General features: G+C 41.7%; 1 protein-coding gene across 2 annotated transcripts in view; it reads right to left on the reverse strand.

The window, feature by feature from the left end:
• The window catches only part of GRIN2A (glutamate ionotropic receptor NMDA type subunit 2A), a 379,488-nt gene that overhangs the window by 143,319 nt on the left and 211,491 nt on the right, over nucleotides 1-24,678 (reverse strand). For both annotated transcript variants that reach the window (XM_036827160.1, XM_036827162.1), the window contains one exon: nucleotides 22,959-23,551. In XM_036827160.1, coding sequence (XP_036683055.1) covers nucleotides 22,959-23,551 — 593 coding nt within the window. The remainder of the gene's footprint in view (nucleotides 1-22,958; nucleotides 23,552-24,678) is intronic.

The following is a 24,678-nucleotide window of genomic DNA, read 5'->3' on the forward strand; positions in this document are numbered from 1 at the left end:
TACGAGTTTTTGTTTGAATATCGTTTTTAATTCTTTGGGGTATATAACTAGGAGAGGAATTGTTTGGGGTAATGAAAAAGATAGAGGAACTAGTTATCTGTGGAACCACTATCTGGAACTAGATAGTAGTGATGTTTGAACAACACTGTGAATGTACTTTTTACCACTGAATTGTACAGTTTAAAATAATCAATCTTATGTTATATGTATTTTAACATGATAAAAATCTGGTTTTAAAAAAGTAACAAAGAAAATAAGTAGTTGGCTGAATAGAGACTGAGCTAATTCAAAAGATACAATAAGTAGTCTGAATTGGGATATGAGGTTTATCAGAGATCCCAGAGTTTTTTAGATCTAAGCTTCTATCCAAGAATCATTTCTACAATCACTCTGGCAGAAAGGTCAGCCTAGACACCAAAAGCACAAGAATAAATAAGTGGGACTGCATCAAACAGAAAGCTTCTTCACAGCAACAACAACAAAAAAAGATCAACAAAATGAAGAGGCAACCTATGGAATGGGAGAAAAATCTTTGAAAACTATATACCAGATAAGGGGTTAATATCAAAAAAAATAAGAAACTCACACAGCTCAATAGCAAAAAGACTAATAATCTGATTTGTAAATGGGCAAAGGACTTGAATAGATGTTTTTCCAAAGAAGACAAAGGGTCAACAGGTACATGAAAAGATGCTCAACATCACTAATCATCAGGGAAATGCAAATCAAAACCACAAAGAGATATCACCGTATACCTGTTAGAATGGCTATTATCAAAAAGACAAAAAGGCAAGAGATAACAAGTGTTGGCAATGATGTGGAGAAAAGGGAACCCTGGTGCACTGTTGATGGGAATGTAAATTGGTACAACAATCCCACTTCTGGGTTAAATCCTAAGGAAAAAGGATCTGGACGAGGTATTGGCACTCCCATGTTCTTTGCAGCATTATTCACAATAGCCAAGACATGGAAACAACCTAAGTGTCCATCTACAGATGAATGGATTTTTTTAAATGTGAAATTTAAACACACACAACACGCATGCACAATGGAATATTATTCAGTCATAAAAAAGAAGGAAATTCTACCATTTGTGACACTATGGATGGCCCTTGGGGTATTATGCTAAGTGAATTAAGCCACACAGAGAAAGACAAATATCGTATGATCTCACTTACACGTGTAACCTAAAGAAAACCAAGCCCATAGATACAGAGAACAGATTGGTAGTTGTCAGAGGCATGCGGTGGGTAGTGGGCAAAATGGGTGAAGGGGTCAACAGGTACAAATTTCCAGTGATAAGATAAATAAGTTATGAGGATGTAATGTACAGCACAATGACTATAGTTAACAACACTGTACTGCATACTTGAAAGTTGCTAAGAGGTAAATCCTAAACATTCTCGTCACAAGAAGAAAAATTTCATAACTATGTATGGTGACAGATACTAACTAGACTTATTATGGTGATCATTTTGCAATATATACAAACATCGGATCCTTTCGTTGTACACCTGAAACTAATACAATGTAATACGTCAATTACACCTCAATTAAAATAATACTCATCTCATATGGCGTCTTAAAGGGCAATGCACACAAAGCACTTCGTGCAGATCCTAAAACATAGTAACTGAAGAATAAATATTAGTTATCACTGGTATTAACAGGCACAACTAAAGGGGGACTCTGAGCCAAGGGGCAAAGGCTACTGAATTCCACACCTACAGGGCAGCAATGGCTGCGGGTGGAACATTCAGCACAAGTGGGTGGAACATTCTAAGGCAAAGAAATCAACGGATCCAAACGGTCTCCACATAGAAGGGTTTTAAGGTTATTTATCTAAACTGACAGAACTGCCTGCCTTCACACTTGACCCCAGCACACTGCCGAACCCCTCCCTGACAGACAGCTGCCCAACTGTTGGGCAGGTCCCAATGTCTGAGTGCTACCTCCCCACTTCCTAGGAGGGTCCCTTTCACCGACAGCTCCAACTAAGTGTTTAGCAAAGACTTCCTTCCACTGAACCAGAATTATGTCCTTGGAACTTCAACCTGCTGGCTCTAATTCTCCACTGTAAGCAAAGGAGACTAAAAAAACTTTAAAACTCTGAAGACAAGTATTGTGTCTCCCTTTAAAGTCCCTTCGGGGGATTCTTCAGCCATTGCTCATGTATATTAGACACAAAGACTCCTTTCCATTCAAAAGCACACCTGTAGATTCTTCTCTCTTTTCTCCAGACAGAATGTGGGATTTTCAGAATATGTTCAGAAGGAGATCCTATCCCAAGAAGCTTTATGTAAAGATTGATAGGCATTCACTACAATGAGGTAGGCAATCCTGTATTTCAAGTCAAAGAAGTAATCGAAACCAGTTTCATGTTTCCCCTCTACCTGGGAATTATTAATGATGGTATTAAACTGGGAGTTCAACATGTGCCAGGCACAGTGCTGTGTGTTGAACGTAAGTCACTGCATTTCATACCCCAACGAAGCAGCTAATACCATCAGTCAAGAGAGTGTTCACACGTTTCAGAAACTGGGTCTCATATCCCATAGAGGAGCTCTATTCTATGCTTCATTTGCACTTCACTCATAGAAACGCTCTTTGGTAAGAGCTCCTTTGTTTTAGCTTTGCCTTTAACTAAGAGGTTACGTTTGCATTTCCCATCTCAGTCCTCAAAGCCTGCTGAACCTGCAGAAGGCCCATCACATCGGTGTGGGCTTGAAGTTTGAGAAAACATTTTCTCCATCTCCTCTCTGGGAGGGCTACTGTATTTCATCCACTGGGGTCCTTTCTACTTGCAGCTGATTTTCAAAAGAAAAAAAGAAAGGAAAAAAATTACAAAAATCCATTCTGTGGGGGCATTGGAACCAAGTGTGTGGAAACAATTTAGAACAGAGGCTCCTGAGAATCTATGATTAGTAAGAAAAGTAGAAAATCGTTCTTAGTCCAAAAGATAATGCACTTCCAATATTAACATAATAACAGAGATTAATTTCTTCCAGTTGAAGTAGAGCCAGGAATCAAAAATGCCAAATCATCATTTAAAAATGGCAAATTTTAGTATTTCTCTCCTTGACAGAAACACCTAGAAAGAAAATAAAACTTTACAGAACTGCCAGTTTCCAACACGCTGGCAGCCAAACCCAGCAGATGCACCAACAAGAAAGGCAGACTTAAACCAGCCCAGCAGGGGCACCATTTGGCAAATGGACAGCCTGCCACCATACTGGTTTCTATTTCAGACAACAGAATTGTCCAACACTGTCTACTAGAGCTAACTCACCCAGCTGTGTGGCTGACAGGTCTGCACCTGCCTTCAATATCAGACCTGGCTTCTGAGCAGCACAGTCTGACCCCGTCCCCACCATGGTGAACCACAGTAGAACCTTTTCCCCACCTACAAGCTCAGCAACCAGCTCCAGCGCATACGATCAGCTGTGGCACAGAAGTCAGGTTCACTGAAGATGTATAAGTGGGCCCAGAGTGAAAGGAACTGGAGCCTAAGGGGCTTTCAGATCCAAAGCTGAGGGAGGGGCCTGTGAACTGAACTTGCCGTGAATGCCGTATTAGCTCCATCACCTGGATCTGTCAGTAGCAGTCAGATCAGCCCCCAAAGATGCAGAGCCTCAACTGGAAGCTGAAGCATCACACTGCAAAGGCAGCTAAGCAGCAGGACAGCCAACAGCGGCATTTCCCACATGCAGGGAGGTGCATATGTTTCCATTTATTTGCATCCTATTGACTATGCAGAATTCTTAATAAGGTCAGTGGAAGAAGCTGAAACTGACAGCAAAACACGAGTCAGGAAAATAGGAATCAACTGGTTAAGAAACACATCAAAATTGGGAAGCTGGAACGGAGTCTACTATCCTTAATAACAGCAACACCCTTCCTTAGGAAGAATGGCATGGACCCAGGCAACCATCCAAACATTCTGATTAAAGTAGAAAATACACATGAACAAATTTTTCTATGATGGCAGCTTTACAGTCTGATTATTTAGCAAGGCAACTGCTCCAATTACTTGCTTGTCTTTGCCTATGTGGTAAGAGACAGCATAATGGCATCCTGTTCCTAAAACTTTTACTTTTTTTTTTTTTTTTACCAAGAGTCACAGCAGAAGTGTGCTCAATGCGACAAATTTGTGTGACTCCTATAAAACAGAAGTATGTCATCACTAGAGGCAACTTAAGTGGTGATGACAAGTACTGGATTTGGAGTTAAACTGCTAGGGTTTGTGGACTCTCCCTGCAACTTTCTGGTTAGGTAAACTGGGGTAAGTGGTTACTTCACCTCTTTGAGCCTCAACTTCCTCATCTGCTAAATGGAGATAATAACAGCACCTACTCCATGAAGTTGTTGTGAGGGTTAAATTGGTTGATAAACAGAAAGAACCAAGCACAGTGTGCCAGGCATGCTCCAGGCACTCGATAAATGCTAATTGTTGGAGAACTAGTTATTAATCAACATCTTCACTTCCTCCCTGAGACTGCTGAGAGAGGTAGAAAAGCATCACATCTTCCAATCCTCAGCTACCTTTATCTTCTGGATCTGGGAGGCATAAGAATTAGGTCAATGGCTTTGTGTGATTTGATTATATCACATCACCTCTATGAGCTTTATTATCCTTATCTGTTAAATGAGAATAATCTCACGTGACTCATAGGATTGTTATGAGGATTAAAGGACATTTTGTGTTTGAATCTAAAAACGTCTATACAATACTATTGTAATAACTATTCATTGTGTCCATGTTGAAGGGGAACCAAGCAAAATGATGGTCCTATTAGCCATAAATCCTCCCACAGAGACCAAAGCTTCATGGCAAGTCCTTGGAAAAAGAAAAATGGAATGTTACGTTAAAGTGCCACCCAACTTCTCCTGGGGACAAAGAGGCTGAGAGTGGGAGCACTTCATGCACCCTAGATTTGCAGGCATTTGTAAACGGAGGTTTCTCTCATCCTTCCCTTATTTTCATCACCTCCTGGTGGAAAGGAAGGTTCTAAGGTGAAGCCGTTCAGGACAAAAAGGCACAACTTTAAGAGCTGCTGCCATAGCAGGACAAGAGCAATGTGCCTTCCGCCATGTGGATTAACAGAGACACCTAGTGTTCCAGGGAGAGCCGGCCCGTGACGCAACTCTGACCAGGGCATGGCTCAAGTCAACAAGCATTGTCCACCCCCAGCTCTTCTTCCATCAGTGTCCCTTTTGCAATATCATGAAGGTGGTTCTCCCTCCCCCACGTCTCGTATGGAAGCTCTTCAAATATCTCCTCCAGCTTTAACAGGACAGGGATGGGGTTGGTCAGATAATGTTCGAAAGGATTCTCTTCTGGAGGATTATGTCATTGATGTGAGGAGGTGGTCAGTATCCCTTGGACAGCCACTGCTCCATGGTCTTTCTTGCCCTTCGAATCCTCAATGGCCTGTTCTTCAGGGGTGGTGTGACCTAGTGGTCAGAAAGGCCTGAAACTGAGTCCACCAGGATACCATTTTTTTCTCATTTCCATATAAACTTCAGCCCATCTCAGGGGCTTGGCACACTCTGTTCATGCCTTTGCCTGGCATGACTTCCGCTGGCTCTTTGCATGTCTAGTTCTTCATCCTCCACGAGATGCATGCTCTCTCCACGCTGTTTACAGAGGTGCTCCTGCCAACCTTGATGCTTTCCATCTCAGTGCCTACTATCTTTCCTTCTCAGCAGCCATAATAAAGTGTAATCATTTTATTTATTTGATTCCCTTCTCATTTTTGTCTACACTCCCTATTAGACTGCAACCTCATGAAGACTGGGACCACACTCCTGTACTTACTGGTGTATCCCCTGCAGGGATTGACACTGAACACTAGATAAATGCTTCAAATGAATGGACAAATGCAACTGTGACTCTTGCCCATTAATGATATGACTTTGAAATGTCACTTAACTTTCCGGAGTCCCCATTTTCTCATACGTAATATGAGGCTCTCACCTGCCTTGCAAGTAGTTAGAGCGCTGGAAATGGCAGGCACCGTTACTCTTCTGCATCAGTTTTAAGAGGCCCAACTTTTGCATTTTATCCTTTTTAAAATAAAGATCATTTTATAATTGTTGGAGTCTTAGATTATATAAAATATGGTAACATCTCACTCTTATGTAGGACTCAAGTTCTTCTTATATTAAAAAAAAAAATCCTCTAGAAAGACATGGTTATGTGGCTCTCTGTGTCTATTTACTGTTTAGGAGCAAGTCAGCAGCAATACTAATGCATTCTATTCCACAATTTCACCACTGCCTCCCTCTCATTTCCTCTCTAAGGACTGCTCCCCCCCAGTCTATTAGTTAATAAGAATGCCTTTCTAAATTTTTAAAAATCTATTTTTCTTTCAAAAGCCCCAGGGAGTTAGAATAATGAAACTCACTTCATTATTATATGCAGAGCAATCCTGCCATCTAGGTGGCATTTCTGTTCCACTTTCTTGGTCATTCTGAGAATTATATTATTATACAAGAACTAAAATGTACCATACATTGAGCCAAATGCTTTCCATGCTTTATTTAATTCTTACAGACTCCCCACTCTGAGTGGGAACCAGCATTATCTCCATTTTACAGATGACGAAAATGAGGTCTAGATGGACTTAGTTACTTCTTCAGTGTTCCACAGCTAATAAGTGGCAGAAAAATCTAGAATTTGATTCCAAATTCTGTGGGATTTATCAGACTGGAATCCTCCAAAGACTACAAACATATACCAAGCACAAATTATGCCCATCAAGGAGTTTTCTGTATGGAAGTAAAGAGTCATAGTTGTCTGGGTAAAACAATCTTTCTAAGATTTTTATTTATAATATCCCCTTGTTGGTCAAATTCAGCTTTAGAAAGGCAACCACATTAAAGGGTATAATGCATCAACTATTTAGCTTAATATTACGGATTAGCTGCCAAATATGCATATTCATCAAAGTTCTTTTGGTTGTAATTAGCAGAAGCCAACTTGAACCAACTTAAACCACTAAGGAAGTCTGGTGGTTAATATCTGAAAAGATCAGTGATAGGGTGGACTTCACGTACGCTTTGACCATGGCTCTGGCTTGTTCTCCATACCATACTTCTCTAGTTCAGGCCCATGTATGAGTCACCATTATTCTCAGCCTGATTTCTTCCATGGTAAAAAACCGGCAGCAGAAATTCCAGGCCTCACATCTGAACAATGACCATACAACAAATAGTCCTAAAGTTCTCTCTGTTAGACCAACTTAGATCACATGTCCATTCCAGAACCAACTGCTATAATGAGATGGATGGGATTTTTTTAAAATTGGCTGTGGCCAAATAGGACTCACCCACCACAGCCTTCATAACGGGGGAAGAGAGGAAAGGAATCTGAGAAATCACCTATGCTCCACACTAAGCAAAGCTTGTTAGTAATAGGAAATGAAATGGCACAGGGCAAAGAAAAAGCAAATGAGGCTCCAGATATAACCTGTGCAAGCTCAGGGGTCACTGCAGCCATCTACCTCACTCCCCTGCTAAAACTCTCCAATGGCTTCCCATAATGCTTGAAACAAAACCCGAAACCTTCACCATGGCCTAAGATCTTACAGAACTTGGTCTACCTCTATCCCCTTACCCTACCTTATTTTTCTTCCCATCTCATGTCAATACCAACTTGATATTATGTGTTTATTCACTCATTTTTGGTCTCCCCTCTAGAATAGGAGATTTAGGTGGGGAGCCTTTGCCTGTTTTGTTCATCACTGTATGACGCTGTATGACACAACATACTGTGGGACTGAGACAGATATTAAGTGTTGCATACATGAAAGGGTAAATGAATGAAAACAAATGCATGTATGCATGAATGAATGAATGAACAAATGAGATCCAGGCAATCAGTAGATGAACATGGGTAACTGATGCCAGGGGATTGTTTTTATTCTCTTTGTTTTCTTTTGTTTTGTTTTCACCTAGTTGGCTGAAGACAAACACTTTCTCCCAGTCCTATGTTCAGTGCTCAGAGTCTATTTAAGAAATGCTCTGCTTTGAAAGCAGAAGATTTATTAAACTCAAGATCTGTAAATGGTTTAGAGGCATGCATGATGGCTTCCTCCCCATCTCCTATACTGAGCGGAAGATGTTTGCCAATGGTTTAGCCTTCCTGAATATTTGTGAATAGAACATTTAAAAAAAATCACGGCAGGGCTTCCCTGGTGGCGAAGTGGTTAAGAATCCGCCTGCCAGCTCATGCAGCTCAATATTAAAAAAACAAACAACCCAATCCAAAAATGGGCAGAAGGCCTAAATAGAAATTTCTCCAAAGAAGATACACAGATTGCCAACAAACACATGAAAGAATGCTCAGCATCACTAATCATTAGAGAAATGCAAATCAAAACTACAATGAGGTATCACCTCACACCAGTCAGAATGGCCATCACCAAAAAATCTGCAAACAATAAATGCTGGAGAGGGTGTGGAGAAAAGGGAACCCTCTTGCACTGTTGGTGGGAATGTAAATTGATACAGCCACTATAGAGAACAGTATGGAGGTTTCTTAAAAAACTAAAAATAGAACTACCATACGACCCAGCAATCCCACTCCTGGTCATATACCCTGAGAAAACCAAAATTCAAAAAGAGTCAGGTACCACAATGTTCATTGCAACTCTATTTACAATAGCCAGGACATGGAAGCAACCTAAGTGTCCATCAACAGATGAATGGATGAAGAAGATGTGGCACATATATACAATGGAATACTACTCAGCCATAAAAAGAAACAAAATTGAGTTATCTGTAGTGAGGTGGATGGACCTAGAGTCTGTCATACAGAGTGAAGTAAGTCAGAAAGAGAAAAACAAATACTGTATGCTAACACATATATATGGAATCTAAAAAAAAAAAAAAGGTTCTGAAGAACCTAGGGGCAGGACAGGAATAAAGACACAGACGTAGAGAATGGACTTGAGGACACAGGGAGGGGGAAGGGTAAGCTGGGACAAAGTGAGAGAGTGGCATGGACTTATATATACTACCAAATGTAAAATAGATAGCTAGTGGGAAGCAGCCGCATAGCACAGGGAGATCAGCTCAGTGCTTTGTGACCACCTAGAGGGGTGGGATAGGGAGGGTGGGAGGGAGGGAGACGCAAGAGGGAGGAGATATGGGGGTATATGTATATGTATAGCTGATTCACTTTGTTATAAAGCAGAAACTAACACACCATTGTAAAGCAATTATACTCCAATAAAGATGTTAAGAAAAACCCTTTTGCTTTCCAAAACAAAAAAAAAGAATCCGCCTGCCAATGCAGGGGACACGGGTTCAAGCCCTGGTCATCCAGGAAGATCCCACATGCTGCAGAGCTACTAAGCTGGTGTGCCACAACTACTGAGCCTGCGCTCTAGAACCCACGAGCCACAACTACTGAGCCCATGCGCCTAGAGCCCACGCTCCGCAATGAGAAGCCCACGCACCGCAACTAAGAGTAGCGCCCGCTCGACGCAACTAGAGAAAGCCTGTGCCCAGCAACAAAGACCCAATGCAGCCAAAAATAAATACATTTATTTTAAAAAATTGGATCCTATTACAAATAAGATTATTTAAAAAAAAAAATCAAGGCAGATAATCCCATTATGACCTGGCATGCACCCAGTGTCAAAATTAAATATTGGCTTCCCTCTCCCTTTCTACCTTTTACTTCCTTCCTTCTGCCTAGTCAGAATTACTGAGATTCCCTTGCTGACATTTTTACTCAGTTCTTTGCATCCAATTAATATTTACTGGCATTCCTCAGGGAGGCACAAAATCTGAAGGGACTCATTCTAGAACTAATTTAAAGAGAGTTGATGACTCTGCAATTGAGCTTTTGACTATTCTCATAAAAATTCTCCCAAGAAAGATCAGCTTCTCCCCTTTGTTCTCCACTTGCTTTATTCTTGGCAATGCCAAATATCAATCTCTATGATAATGACAATAATAATAACTGATATTGATGGTGAGGATATTATTAACACTTTCAGGAAGGTTTTGTGGTTTATAAAATGAAATCCCATGCATCACATTTTTGTGATAAATTAATTTCTAAGAAAAGCAAAATGACTCCCGCCCACAACGGGAGGATCTTTGCACGCACTTTATGGCAATGGAAGACCTCTAGGGACTCATGAAAGCACACCTAGGATGTCCTCTTTTCCTGAGAGGCCAGAGAATCAGAGGATCAGATGCTAAAGTCAGAGAGGCAATCTTGATCCTGATTCTACCATTAAGTGACACTGGAAAAGTCAATCTTCTCTCTGAGATTTTTTTTTCTCTAGCAAAAATGGAGCTGTGAGAATACAAGATAATGTGTAAAAGTTCTTAGATCAGAGCAAGCGCTGTGTTAGCAATTATATGATTCACTCATTCAACATGTATTTAAGTGTCTACACTATGCTGGGTACTGGTGTACACAGATAAAATGGACAAGGTCCCTGGAGTTCATTGTCACCATCATCATCATCCTCATCCTCATCACCACATTATTGTCATTAATCACAGAGGACCTAGAAGGAAAGAGGACTGGTTCAGTAGAGCAACACATCTGGGTCCGGGACAAAGAAAACTTAGGCTTAGCATGTCTTTGCCATTAGCCAGTCTCTCATTAATGAAAAATGAGCTCTGTGTCTTCCAGGCCTCACTTTCCTCATCTGTAATAAAGCATAGAGAAGTAATTTACATTTTAATGTTATAACACCAGTTGAAAATAATTTGTTACAACTAATAATATATTTTATGAATCTGAGCCATAGAAAAGAAAAATCAGATTCGAACCATAGACTTCACGAGGTTTAGATGATACACTGATATTTTCAGCAACGATCCTTCACAAGTAGCGTGGGTTCCATCAGACTCCCTCGTTTGCTGTTTATTTGACAAATTTCAGGATATTGTAGAAAAGCTGGCCACCTACCCCCACCCCCTACCAGAACAAATGTTTTCTTCTAGTTTTAGAGGAACATCTACAAATTAATCCAACCTGATGAGTGGGAACTCTCTTTAGGTAATTCAATAAGTTCTTGCCTTTGGGCAAGCCACTTGGCACAAACAACTCAAATTCTCTCCTGTAAGTTGAACAGAGAAGTAGGTTTATGATCTAGGGCCATCAAAAAAGACCACTTAGTCCCAGAGGTGATCCTTGTACGTGAGATATCGAAACTTCCTGTCATCACTCATTTGAATATCTACCAGTCTTAAGGTTCATCAAGGTCTTGTTTTGGCAATGCTTATAAATAATGATGATTTATGATAAAAGTAATAAATACACATCTTATGATAAAATAAAACACTGAAAGAGACTATGGAGGTAATATGAATAAGTAGTCCAGGTGGGGACTAAGGTGAATTGGGCAGGCCCTTCTTGATCTAAAGGTCATTTCCCATGTCCAGTTGACCATCCCCAGGTAGGAGGAAGGTTCTGGTACAAGATGGCAGCATAGGACGCTCCCAAACTCACTTCCTCCCATGGATACACTGAATCTACAGCTATGAAGCAATTCTTTCTGAAAGAAATCCAGAAACTAGCTGAGCGAGCTACACATCAAGTGAACAACAAAATACCCACATCCAAATGTGTAGGAAAGGCTGAGACACATTCTCGCCATATACTCTACCCCCAGCACAGCAATATACAATCAGGAGGGAACTTACAACTTCCAGCTTCTCCCTGAAGAGTGAAGGTTTGGACCCAACATCTAGAGCCCCAACTTTTAAGACTTCCAGATAGGAATGTCAGATTATCATTATCAGCTTTTCATATTTTTCAAGATTAGCTAAACATATAATTTTCTGTGAAATCTTACAAGTTTTAAATGTTGGGATTTATTCAACTTCTGAAAACAGTAAAAACATTCAAGTCAAAAAAGAAATACCACAACTTCAAGTCAACTTGCAAGTTTTTAAAGTAGTGTAGTGGAGTTTAGATCCAAACAAAACTGGATTTGAAGTCTGGCTTTATTTTGTATTAGCTGTGTGGCTTTGGTCAAGTTATGTAACTTCTCTAGTCCCCGATTTCCTCACCTGTAATATGAGTTATGATTTATAACTGACCTTCTGGTAATCTATCCAGCATCCATTTCCCTCTTCCTCATTCTTAATAGAAATCACATTTGTTGAGACTTCATGTTTCCTATAAGAATCCATGGGACTTGGAGGAATGGAAGCTTACCCCATCTCAGTTCTAAGAGTAGGTCTGGTTTGGTGTAACTTAATCCTATTTGCCTTCTCAGGGATTGGGTCAGCTGTCCAGAATTAAGCCGGTCAGTACATGGCATTTTCAAAATGGTTATTATTGGCCCAAAGATGGGCACATGACCTAATCTGGCCACAAACAAAGAAGTCATCTGAGGTGTTGCTGACAGCAAACTTAAGGTCATGAAGGAAGCAGTTTGAGAACAAGGACTATACTCCTCAAAGGGCAGAGTCAAGTTCATATCCTCAGTAGAAAAATATAAAGCCATTTTAGAGGTCTCCTTATGTAGGAAGAGGATTCTTACTAACCTCTAGTATTCTGTAGGCATGAAACACTTTTAAAGTATTGTATGCTGTGATAAATTGTTTAATTTTTCACATAATAAAATACAGAGTGTGAAGTTTTTAAAAAATATTTCCGTGAGTTGAATTGTCCTAAATCCCAAATTACAAATGTTTGCATTTCATCCGAATCCCAAATTACACGTTTGCATTTCATTAAATTGAAACCAAATTTAATATATGTTTATGATAAGATCTTATATTTGAAGCTGTCATTTAATTACTTAAGCATCCAATAAGAGGATGTTAGATTCTAAACCACCAAAGGGAAGAGTTTAACTGGACAAATTCTTTATTATTATCCCAGAAGAGATAATTATGGAAGTTTAGCTGTGTGATTGCATATGGATTTTAAATAAATTATTCTGACATTAATTCATCTTGAAAAAAAAAGAGCAGAGTCAAGAGATCACAGGGGAAAGAACCAGAACCTTGAGCATACTGCATCTGAAGTCCACCCTGTCTCTAGAATTCCAATCAAATAACTCAATCACGTAACTGAATTTAGTTGATTATTACCTGCAACAAAAACATCCTAACTCATACCTAAGGATAAAAGATAATGTATTTAAAGTGACTGGCACATAGGAGGGACTTAATACATGGTAGGTTGTATCATTAGAGTATTTTAACATTTCCATTACATCCGATTTTAAAATATATATGATTCCAACTTATACCTCCTCCCCTCTCCCCTTTGGTAACCATAAGTTTTCTATGTCTGTGGGTCTATTTGTTGTGTAAATAGTTTCATTTGTATCACTTTTTTAGATTCCACATATAAGTGATATCATATGATATTTGTCTTTCTCTGACTTACTTCACTTACTATAATAATTTCTAGGTCCATCCAATGTTGCTGCAAATTAAACAACAAGGTCCACTGTATAGCACAGGGAACTATATTCAATATCTTGTAATAAGCTATAATGGAAAAGAATCTGAAAAAGAATATATGTATTTTATATATATATGTATAAAACAGAATCACTTTGCTGTACACCAGAAACTAACACATCGTGAATCAACTATACTTCTATATATATATATATATATATATATATATATATATATATATATATATATATGCTTCCATAATGTAACTTATGAAACTTGAAGTTTCCCTTCCCTCCCAACACGTAATGATGTATTAATTAAATTGTTGAAACTTCCTTTTATTAACAGGCATGGAAATGAAAAGGAAATGAGCACATGTCTCAGGACAGCTGTCCTCCACTGTGCAGGAAACAGCGATACATGTTTATTCCTTGTGTTCGGATAGGCTTTAATCAGACGATGCAAACCCTCAGGAGCTGGCTACGGGGATCTGGCCAAGGGTAAACCAGACATCAGCAGATCAGCCAGTCCATTCACCAAACTTCGGGGCCTGTGTAGACATGTGGCTGGCCTCCCCTGCCCGCGCAGAACCCAGCTAGCAACACCAAGCTGACAGGGACTCCTCCGTCCCTGGGATCCATGCCAGGCTTTGAGGCACCAGGAGCCTGCACAGGGGCTCAGTCACACCTGCAGGCAGGCAGCATCCACACGGAGGCAGGAGAAGCGGGGAGCAGGAAAGCAAGAGGACAAAGGCAACGAACAGGTGGAGAGGCCCGTTCTAGCTGTCTAGCTCCCACCTGGAAGGAATGACAAGGAGGGCTTCTGTCCTACATACGAGGAGGAGGGGCATAGACAGACACCCTTCCAGGAAAGCAAACAAAGGACAGCTTATAAATGAACTGGCCCTTCACACTCTGCCATATGCTCCTCCCTTGTGGTGGAAAGGATTTTTAACTTCTGTGCGGCATCATGTTTTCCAGATCATGTCAAGAATGAGACAAAATCAGAGGTTTTTTCCCCCTCCCTGAGTATGACCTCCTCATCTCTTCAGACCCAAAGCTTGGCTCGCCACCTATGTCATGGATCCAGCCCAGTATGGTATTGGTTTCCTTTAACTCAAAGCATTCACTGCTCTGATGATTTGCTTGGCAGTTCATCATGTGATAAAATTTTACTTCTTCCACATATTGGTTAAAACTTCTGGTCAGATTATTTAACTCTCCTAGGTTGCACTAAGCCCAGATAGATTAACAATGCTTGTAGATTATAGATCTTTGGAAGGTCCATAGCCCCTGTCACGATGTCTAGCATGTAACAGACATTGTACAGACACCCACCAGGCTCCACAACAAAATCAAGGCTGAGAATAGAGAGTCTCCAAGGGGGAAAAGGCAGCCGAAATTCACAGCCCAACTCGTCTTCTCCAGTATTCTCCTTCCCCTCAGGGACTATTTACCAATTAATGTCGAAGTTCCTTAAGGTTGGAACCTGGTCACTCTTCTGAGTCTTCATTCTCCGCTAGGTGATCTCACCCAATCCTGAGGTTTTAACTGGCATCAGTAAGCTCAAAACCTGTGTGTTAGATTTTCAGCCTGAACTCAGACTCTTTTCTCCAATTGCCTACATGAGATTTCCACTTGGATGTCTACAAAGTATGTTCAACTGAACATGCTTGAAATTAGATGCTGTTCCTGTCTCACTCTCCCCCAATTTGTTTCTTCTCCAATTTTGTGCAAGGTACCGCCATCTATTCAGCTGTACAAGTGAAGAAGTATTATTGAATCTCTTCTATCATTTCATATCCATCCATCACGTTTTGTTAATTTTACTTCCAAAACATGCATAAGCCCACCCACTTCTCTCTGAATCTATAGCCTTACACAGATTTAGGTCTTAATCTCCTAACTGGTCCCTGTGCTTACACAGTAAGACCCCTTGCTCCCAATATACTCTCTGTTAGCAGGCACCAGAGTAGTGAAGATGGTGCTTTTCTTTGCATAATCCTTTCACAGAAGAAAGCTGCAGCAAATCATTAGTATATATCACCAAATTAACAAGTTTTCAAAATGAAAGCTTCCCTAGTATTCAACCCTGGAGGAAAAAGATCAATACATATTTTTGTTGGCATGCTGGTTCCAAAATCCAAAGATTTGCATCTGGCCTAAGGCAAATTTGAACAATATTTATGCTTTATGTGTGACCCCAAAACAACCCAAACCACCTTTCCTTCAAGGTAAAGGCACGGACAATTTCTGACCCTTTCAAGTTGCCAGCATTGGGTTTCCACCATTTGTCGAGCTATTCATTGGATGCCAATTGGAAATGATTGACTTGCATCGCAGGGTTGGCATACGGTGCTCTTGACTTCCAGCCAAAAAAGAGACGGTGGTGTTCCAGGAGAGATGCCACAAACAGAGATGATGCTGAAGAGAGGCTGTTGACTTCACTCTCAGGCTGAACACCCAGGGAGCACAGCCCACCTCTCGTGGGTTCATCAGGACACAAGAGGTGTCAGATCAAGCTGTGCATCTGGACAAGGGAAGGGGGAGAATTAACATCTGCAGGGTGCCAACTACATCCTAGATGCTTGGCTAAGTATATTATGTGCATTTAAGTGTCACCATAATCCTGTATGGTTGGAATTATCTCTGTATATAATCAAGGAAATGGAGGCTCAAAGAAGTTAAGTAACTTGCCCAGGATAACCCAGATAATGAGAGGGTTTGAACAAAGCACTATCCAAAACCACATTCCACAAAGTCACATAGCCTTGTGGAATACGCTTTGGGTTCTTAATTTGGTACAGGCCGCTGGATTCTCTCACTACATATCTCTTTGAGACTCAGTCTTTTCCCCCTTTCCTGAGTCCAGACTCCCAGTCAGATTTACAGCACAGGCCCAGAGTATGGCTTGGTCTCCTGGGTACCTGGTGTCATCGCCAGAAATGTTTGTCGAGCATATGCTGACCCCACAGATAAATATTTGCAAAGAGTTATCACATTCACCCAGGGAAGTTATAACTCAGAGAATTATAACTGAGCAGGCTTCTTTATTGGCATTAAAAAAGAAACCAACAGTGATAATTCTGATTATCAAATAAAAATATGCCAACCAGGTTCAGATCAGTCTCTTAATGGGTCATTGAACCAGGAAATTTTCCTATGGATATTTCAGAAAGGAAGATTGAAAAAAGTATCAATGTAAATTGGATATGAATTAAATTCTCTCTCACTTATCTATCTTCCTTCCATTTCCCTTCCTGTCAGGGTGATAATTTACAATGCTGTTGCTTCTTAAAGCAGAAGCCGGACTTTATAAATCAAGAAGTTAATGTAGAACACATAAATGGTCAAGCCAGGTATCATCAATTAAAACCAAATAACTTCCCTTTAATACTAATTCATAGCTCTCCCAAAGAAGATGTCCTTTTTCCCCTGGTTGGGGCTGTAGATCTACCTGAGCGCTTCTGTTTGACTTCCAGCGCAGTGACTTCTACATCCTCCTCCACAACTGAAAGGGGAGCCGAGCCACAGGACACAGAGTCACAATTCAATCGGTAACAAACAAGATTGAAATATACCTCCATCTCTCACTTCCCTGTCTGTGTACAGCTTGCAGTATAACAGGTATAAAGTAATAATAATGATGATAATCATCATCATAAGAATAATGACTTCGGGCTTCCTTGGTGGCGCAGTGGTTAAGAATCTGCCTGCCAATGCAGGGGACACGGGTTCAAGCCCTGGTCTGGGAAGATCCCACATGCCGCGGAGCAATTAGGCCCGTGAGCCACAGCTACTGAGCCTGCGCGTCTGGAGCCTGTGCTCTGCAACGGGAGAGGCCGCGACAGTGAGAGGCCCGCGCACCGCGATGAAGAATGGCCTCTGCTCGCCGCAACTGCAGAAAGCCCTCGCGCAGAAACGAAGACCCAACACAGCCATAAATAAATAAATAAATAAAAATCTTTAAGGCCTTTTAAAAAAAAAAAAAAAAAAGAATAATGACTTCACAGTTGTTTGTGTAATGCCTACTACATGCCAGGCACAGTGATAAGTATTTTACATATATACTTTCAATTAATTCTCCTACAGTATGAAGAAATGACTCTCTTTCTCTCTCTCTCGCTCACACGCTCACACACACACACACACACACACACACACACACACACGGGCAGTTTAGAAAAAAAGCCTGAGTTCGGAGTGGTTAGTAACTTATACTTGGTAAGTATGTGGCTAATTCAAAACCAAGCTGGCACTCAGCCTGTGAACTTTTCTCCACTCTTTTCTCTACCCTTCTTCCCACTAGCCACGCTGCTCCCAAGCTAATCCTTTGGCAAGAGCGTTTAGGTCTTAAAAACATCCATCCACCTTCTCCCTTCTATGACCTCCTCCTTAATAAATGTAAAAGTGGAAGAGGAATCACACAAATGTGCACACACATTTTATCAACAATGGGAACCATTTATAAATTGCTTTCCATATGCCAGGCTCTAGCCTACAGGACAACAGTTTTCTTATCCCCATGTTACATCTGAGGGAGCAGACTTGGAGGAATCAAGTGACTTGCCCAAAGTCTTGGAACTAGGAGAGTTCAGATCAGGGATTCAAACAAGGCAGCCTGTCTCCTCTGCCCACACTTTTTTTTCATCAAATTTTTTTTGGCTGCACCCCACGGTTTGTGGCATCTTAGTTCCCTGACCAGGGATCAAACCCAGGCCCTCAGCAGTGACAGCACGTACTGCTAACCACTGCACGGCCAGGGAACTCCCAAGTACCCACACTCTTAACCATGATGTCGTGCTGCCTCTGGAGGGGTCCCATCCGCTAGTGAACCGGAGACGTTCTTGGGACAGAACTGGACAGAGCAGCCTAGGTTCCATGCCAACAAAACAGTTAATGGTTTACCTTCACAGATCCAGGAGTTGCCAGCGATGTGCTCTGTGCTTGGTGAAGGAACAGATGTTTAATAACTCAGCAGTAGCAAGGAGGCGGTTACATAACATGGCTGAGCTATTTTTGAACTTTGGAAAACGCTGACTGCTCTTTTCAAAGTGCCTTCTGTAAAACCAGAATATTAAACATAAAGAACATTTCCCCTTTTCCCCACTTTTTTTTTTCTGAAACAAGAACAGACACAGGTCCATGGTAGGATCATTAACCCGGCAAGCAGACCCTTTGTACCTGGTCCATCACTGTGAGCAGTAAACCACTGTGACAATATTTTAACTATACAAACTCTGTGTGTAAGATTACAAGTAACGTCCATGAGGGCCACTGAGGGACACACCTAGTTAGCCCCAAGATGTAGAACTCAACCAGTCAAAGCAGGACCCCCGATCCCTCAGCAACTCACCATGAAACCATCAGGTGTGACTTCATCTGAACCTCTTCTGAAGCTATTTGCATCCTCCCTACTGCAGAGTGGGAGTGATGAGAGCTATCTGTTTACAGATGCTTTGCAAAATGAGACTTTTTAAACCAGCTGAAAATGTAACTTTTTAAAGCTTTAAGTGAGAACTCCTAACTCAAGCTGATGGGTCCGAATCAGGTTGCAGACACATGTGTTCTCTGCCTTCAGCTACCCAGACTGAAGATTCCTTACTGTCAGCAACCTAAATGTCCATCAAAGGGGGGGGTGATTAAATAAAAGATAGAACACATACAACAGAATACAAAAAAGCAACTAAGATGAATACACTAGTTTTATATGTGTCCTCATAGATCATGCTTGAGCCATAGGTTGAGGTAAAGGAAATTCCAGCACATTAGATACCACTTATGATATTAAAAAGAACTACCCATTGGGTCTAAGGTCGCACTGTATCTGTATCAAAAGTACAAAACATGCACATGGATTTAGATACATACCAAATTCACTGTGGTGTTTTTCTCTCTCAAGGAGAGAAAGGGAGAAGAGTGGGGCTGGGGAGAGGTATAATCAGGACTTCTACATTATCAGTAATGTTTTATTTCTTTTAAAAATTTGAAACAAATATGACATGTTCACTTTGTTCTCTGGGGTGAGTATGGGGGTGGGTGTTTCATCAGACTCTGTACTTTTTTTTTTAACATCTTTATCGGAGTATAAATGCTTTACAATGGTGTGCTGGTTTCTGCTTTATAACAAAGTGAATCAGCTATACGTATACATATATCCCCATATCTCCTCCCTCTTGCTAGACTCCACTTTTTGTACTATTCTTTTTTTTTCTATGTTAAAAAAGTCCTCGTTACCTGAGTTTGTCTTTAGACGAATTTCCCCCATCTTCATCAGACTGTACATTCTTTGAGAAGTTATATGTTAATTCATGTATGATTCCAGAGGCTAGCACAGGGTTCACTGGATAGAAGGAGTGATGGATGGAGGATAGAGATATAGTGCCCTTAATCCTTTTCTCTTAAAAACTGCCTTCTTGGGCTTCCCTGGTGGCGCAGTGGTTGAGAATCTGCCTGCCAATGCAGGGGACACGGGTTCGAGCCCTGGTCTGGGAAGATCCCACATGCCGCGGAGCAACTAGGCCCGTGAGCCACAACTACTGAGCCTGCGCGTCTGGAGCCTGTGCTCCGCAACGAGAGGCCGCGATAGTGAAGAGGCCCGCGCACCGCGATGAAGAGTGGCCCCCGCTTGCCACAACTGGAGAAAGCCCTCACGCAGAAACGAAGACGCAACACAGCCAAAAATAAATAAATAAATAAATAAATTTAAAATGAAAAAAAAAAAAACAAAAAAAAAAACTGCCTTCTTGGGGCTTTCTCCAGCTCCTGGTCCTTGTCTTGCTTCGCAAGGTCCCACTCTTTCCTGGGTGGGCTTAAGGAACCCTGTGCTAGTGGGGAAGCGTGGCGAGGAACCCACACACTGGTTGAGCCCTACACACTGTGGCTGAGCGCCACCAGTGCTCCAAGGGTGGAGAGATGTTTCATTAAAACCAGGTGGCGGATGACGGCTTACCACGCTTAATGCATTACTTCTCTGGGGCTGAAATACCACCTACAACATTGCCGCATTCAAAGCGTAACTCCTGGAAATAGCACACCAGGATTTCACAGCAGTAGGATTTTTTTTTTTAAGGAGTGGAATTCAGGGTGGTCACTGGAAAGAGATCTGAATGTCTTGCCAATTATCCTTCTCAAATTCCTCTTCTTGTATATATTATATTTCAATTGCCCTACAATTGAGTTATGTTTCCATCAGAATTATACGAATATTCCAGCTGCAGGGCACTTATTATGGGAAGTAAGAATTCATTAGTGCAGCCCTTGTCTTTGGGCTGGCAGCAATCCTGCCTCTGTAAGACACTCCCGTGACTCATACCAATTTATCCGAGTTCCTTCCTGATACCTGGACAATTATTAAAAATGCTGAAAGTAGCGACGTAGAAACAAGATCATTAAAGAGGGAAAGAGGAGAGAGGAAGGGAAAATTTCAAAGGACCATGATTTCCTAACCTAAGAGTTCATTTTTCAGATAAATGTCAATTTCAGGTAAAATCTTTAAACCTCCTCCATCACACACACACACACACACCCCACTAGCCGCAGACCAGAGATTATCCCTGAACTGCAGTAGATTCAGAGTCCTAAAACCTTCCAGAGACATTTTAGAGTGACATGTTATTCTACTGATAATAAACTCACCTGGTCTGCTGACTATAATTTCTGATGACCAAAACAACTTCACTGCTCACTCTGACAGTCATTAAATAATTGCCAGGTGCTAGGCACCCATGCTAAGCGGCACTTTTCATGCATCACCTCATTTCATACTCAGGACAACCCCTAGAACATTGGTTCTCAATGCATGTTCCCCAGACCAGCAACATCGGCATCACCCAGGAACTTGCTAGAATTGCAAAATCTTAGAGCCCACTCCAGAGCTACTGAATTAGCAACTCTGAGCATGGGGCCCAGCAGTCTTGTTTTATCAAGCCCTCCCAGTGACTCTCATGCATGTTGAAGTGAGAGAACCACCGCCTAGGCGATCCCTGGTCCAGGAAAATCCTACATGCCGCAGAGCAACTAAGCCCGTGAGCCACAACTACTGAGCCCACGTGCCACAACTACTGAGCCCACATGCCTAGAGCCTGTGCTCCACAACGGGAGAAGCCACCGCAATGAGAAGCCTGCGCACCGCAACAAAGAGTAGTCCCCACTGGCCGCAACCAGAGAAAGCCTGCACGCAGCAACGAAAACCCAAAGCAGCCAAAAATAAATAAAAATTACAAAAAAAAGAAGAAACAAAAACAAAAACACCCCACCATTTTGCAATGAACAACTGAGGCCCAGAAAGGTAAAATGATTGTCCAAGTCACATGGATAGTGGACAAGACAAGGTTTGAACCCTAACAAGTCCAACTCCACAGCCCAGTCCCTTAATCATGGTGCTACACTGCTCATTATCTGAAGAATGAGCATGGATTAAATCAGCAAACATCAGGCAAACACATGCAAAATGGGTGTAGGAGTGATCATTCTAAATCTCAACAGCTGAGCCAGAATGACAGCCCACAAAGAACAATGACACTTCTCGGAAACATAAAATTTAACTTAAATGTCCACCAAGATGGGAGTAGTTAACTAAATTATGATACAGCCATATGATGGAATACAATGCAGATTTAAAAGTGATGTTTGCCAAGATTTCCAACAGCCTACAAAAACACTTAGGCCATATGAAGGAAGGACATTCAGATGCAAACTCTGAGACTAGGAGCACCAGCGTGGGCACTTTCCCCAACATGTAACGTGTTGGTGAGGATGTGGGAAGTCGAGTGATTTCACAAAATGCTAGTGTGAACATAAAACATAGTTACTTTGTGGGACAATTTGGCAATAGACACTTAAATTTTAAAATGCACTTGTTCCGTGACCACAAAACTCTACTTCTTAGAATCAACCCTAGAAAAACACTTGCACATGTGCACAAAGAGACAGGTAAGGATGATTATCACTGCAGTTTAGTTTCTAATGGAAAAAAATCTGAAACAACATAAATTTCTATTATTATGAAGATTGGATAAATAAATCATGGTATATCCCTATTGAGGAATGCAATGTGCAGTTTACAAAGAACATAGATATTCATACATACGTATCTATATATACACATACATATGTATATCTACATATATCTGTGCACATTCACATGCACATGTATGTATACCTACATCTGCATATATTCATACATGTGTATATAGATAGGCATGTATATACATACATATATCTATATATACACACATACTTAAGATATAGCTATAGATAGAGGACAGATAGATAGACAGACAGACAAACAGATCTCAAGTGTAGGTTTCCAGGGTATATTGTTGAGTAAAAAAAGTAAGTTGCAGAAAACCAAGGATGATGTTACTAAAAACAAAAGGAGATGAGATGAGAGGAAGAGGGGAGAGGAGAACAAACCAACAAATCCCACAGGCACACACACAACATTCTCTATTTTCAGTGCACATTTTCAGCAATGAGTTCATATCGTTTTTAGTATTTAAACAAACAACAACGACAAAACTCTGATGCCACTTTGGGGGACAAGCAAAGAGCCCCGCTTACTGGTGCAGCGTGTGCAGTGGGGCCTCCGGCTTCTCCATCTGCCCGTAGCAGCTGGCCTTGGCCTCGGGGATGTAGGAGAACTTGTCCACCATGGAAGATGCAGCGGTGCTCAGGACGCCCAGGCCGTCCCTCACCCTTGCCTCCAGGCTGTAGTCCCAGTCATCGTAGGAGACGGAAATGAGTCCCGATGGAAACTCTTTGGGGATGAGCTCCGTATTCCCTGAGACCAAGCTGGGGACGATCCAGAAGAAATCGTACCCGGTGAGGCCGAGGGAGCGGGCCTCACTCAGGATGAGGACGGCCTCGTCTTTGGAACAGTAGAGCAAGATGACGGAGGAGTGGATCTTCTTCAGCTGGACTTGTGTCTTTGCATCCTCGAAGGACGTGTCCAGTGTGATCACGTTCTGCATGTCCCAGCCCACAAAGCTGTTGTCCACCGTGGTCTTGATGAAGCTGATGAAGTCCCTGTAGCCAGGGAAGATGGTGGTCACCAGGGAGAAAACATGCCAGTCATAATCCTGCATGATCTTCAGCATGACGGTGGCTTGCTGCTGGATGGACGCTCCAAACTGGAAGAAGGTAGACGTTGGATCCTGCCAACAGGTAAAAAGAAAGCAAAACAGAGGATGAGGCCGAAGGCAGTTTATGCACAACCAACTGTCTTTGTTGGCTTAAAGAAGCTCCTTCCTAGAAGTGAGGGAAAATAAATCCCACATCTGTTCATTCACAAACATTCCTGAGCACCTACCGTATGCCAGGCTCTGGAACAGATACTGGAAACACAGGGATGAGAGAGGTCCCTGAACTTGGAGCCCACAGCCCGGAACAGTGAAGGACATCTGTTATTCTGCCAGCTTCATTTTCCTCTAGTTCATCCCACCACCACCCCTCTGGGTTCAGAAGGGTCCAACAGAATGAACTCTATCTGGCCCCCAAGCTCATGACTGGAAAATGAAGCCGATAGAAATAAAACAACATCAGGAAATAGAAGGAGGTTCCTGATGACATACTTGGGGCATCTGGAGTCAGTCGTGCCTGGAGCCATTTACTCTGGACCTGTTGGTTATGTAAGGCACAAGTTCCATGTGCATTTAAGCCAATTTTAGGAGAGTTTCTGTCACTTGAACTCTAGATTCCTGTGTAATATAGAGTATGATAAATGCTAGGTGGACATCTCTCTGTTCAATCAATACATATTTGTTGAACGCCTAATTACATGGCAACAACATGTTAGAGCTTTCGGAAATGATGATTTATAAGACAGACAGACACGGCCTCTGCCTTCACAGACGTGGAAGGAAAGTGAAGAGCAACGTCTATGGGCTGGGAGCCGAGAGAGGCATGAGGGGGTGTTGAAGGAATATCAGGTACAGAAGAGGGGAAACCAGTGGACAGTATAGTCAGAGAAGCCCTGAAGATACATCTTGACTGTTCCAGGAACTGGAGGTAAATGCATGATGGCCTGTGATGTGGGGGTGAGATGATGTTGAAGAGCTTGGCAAAAACCCCACCACGTACAGCCTCAGAGGCTATGTTAGACCTTATTCTGAGCATCAGGGCAAGATGCCAAATGTTCTTACACTGGGAAGTGACATGGCTACTTGTGTTGGGTTAAAGGGTCTCTAATAGTCCTAACATCTCCCCAAGTCATGATCTGATCATGAGAACAAACTTCCATTTAGAAAAAAAAGTGGGTGGTGCCCACAGCTGCACCATTTCC

Source organism: Balaenoptera musculus, chromosome 15 (assembly GCF_009873245.2).
Source record: "Balaenoptera musculus isolate JJ_BM4_2016_0621 chromosome 15, mBalMus1.pri.v3, whole genome shotgun sequence".
Classification (NCBI taxonomy): domain Eukaryota; kingdom Metazoa; phylum Chordata; class Mammalia; order Artiodactyla; family Balaenopteridae; genus Balaenoptera; species Balaenoptera musculus.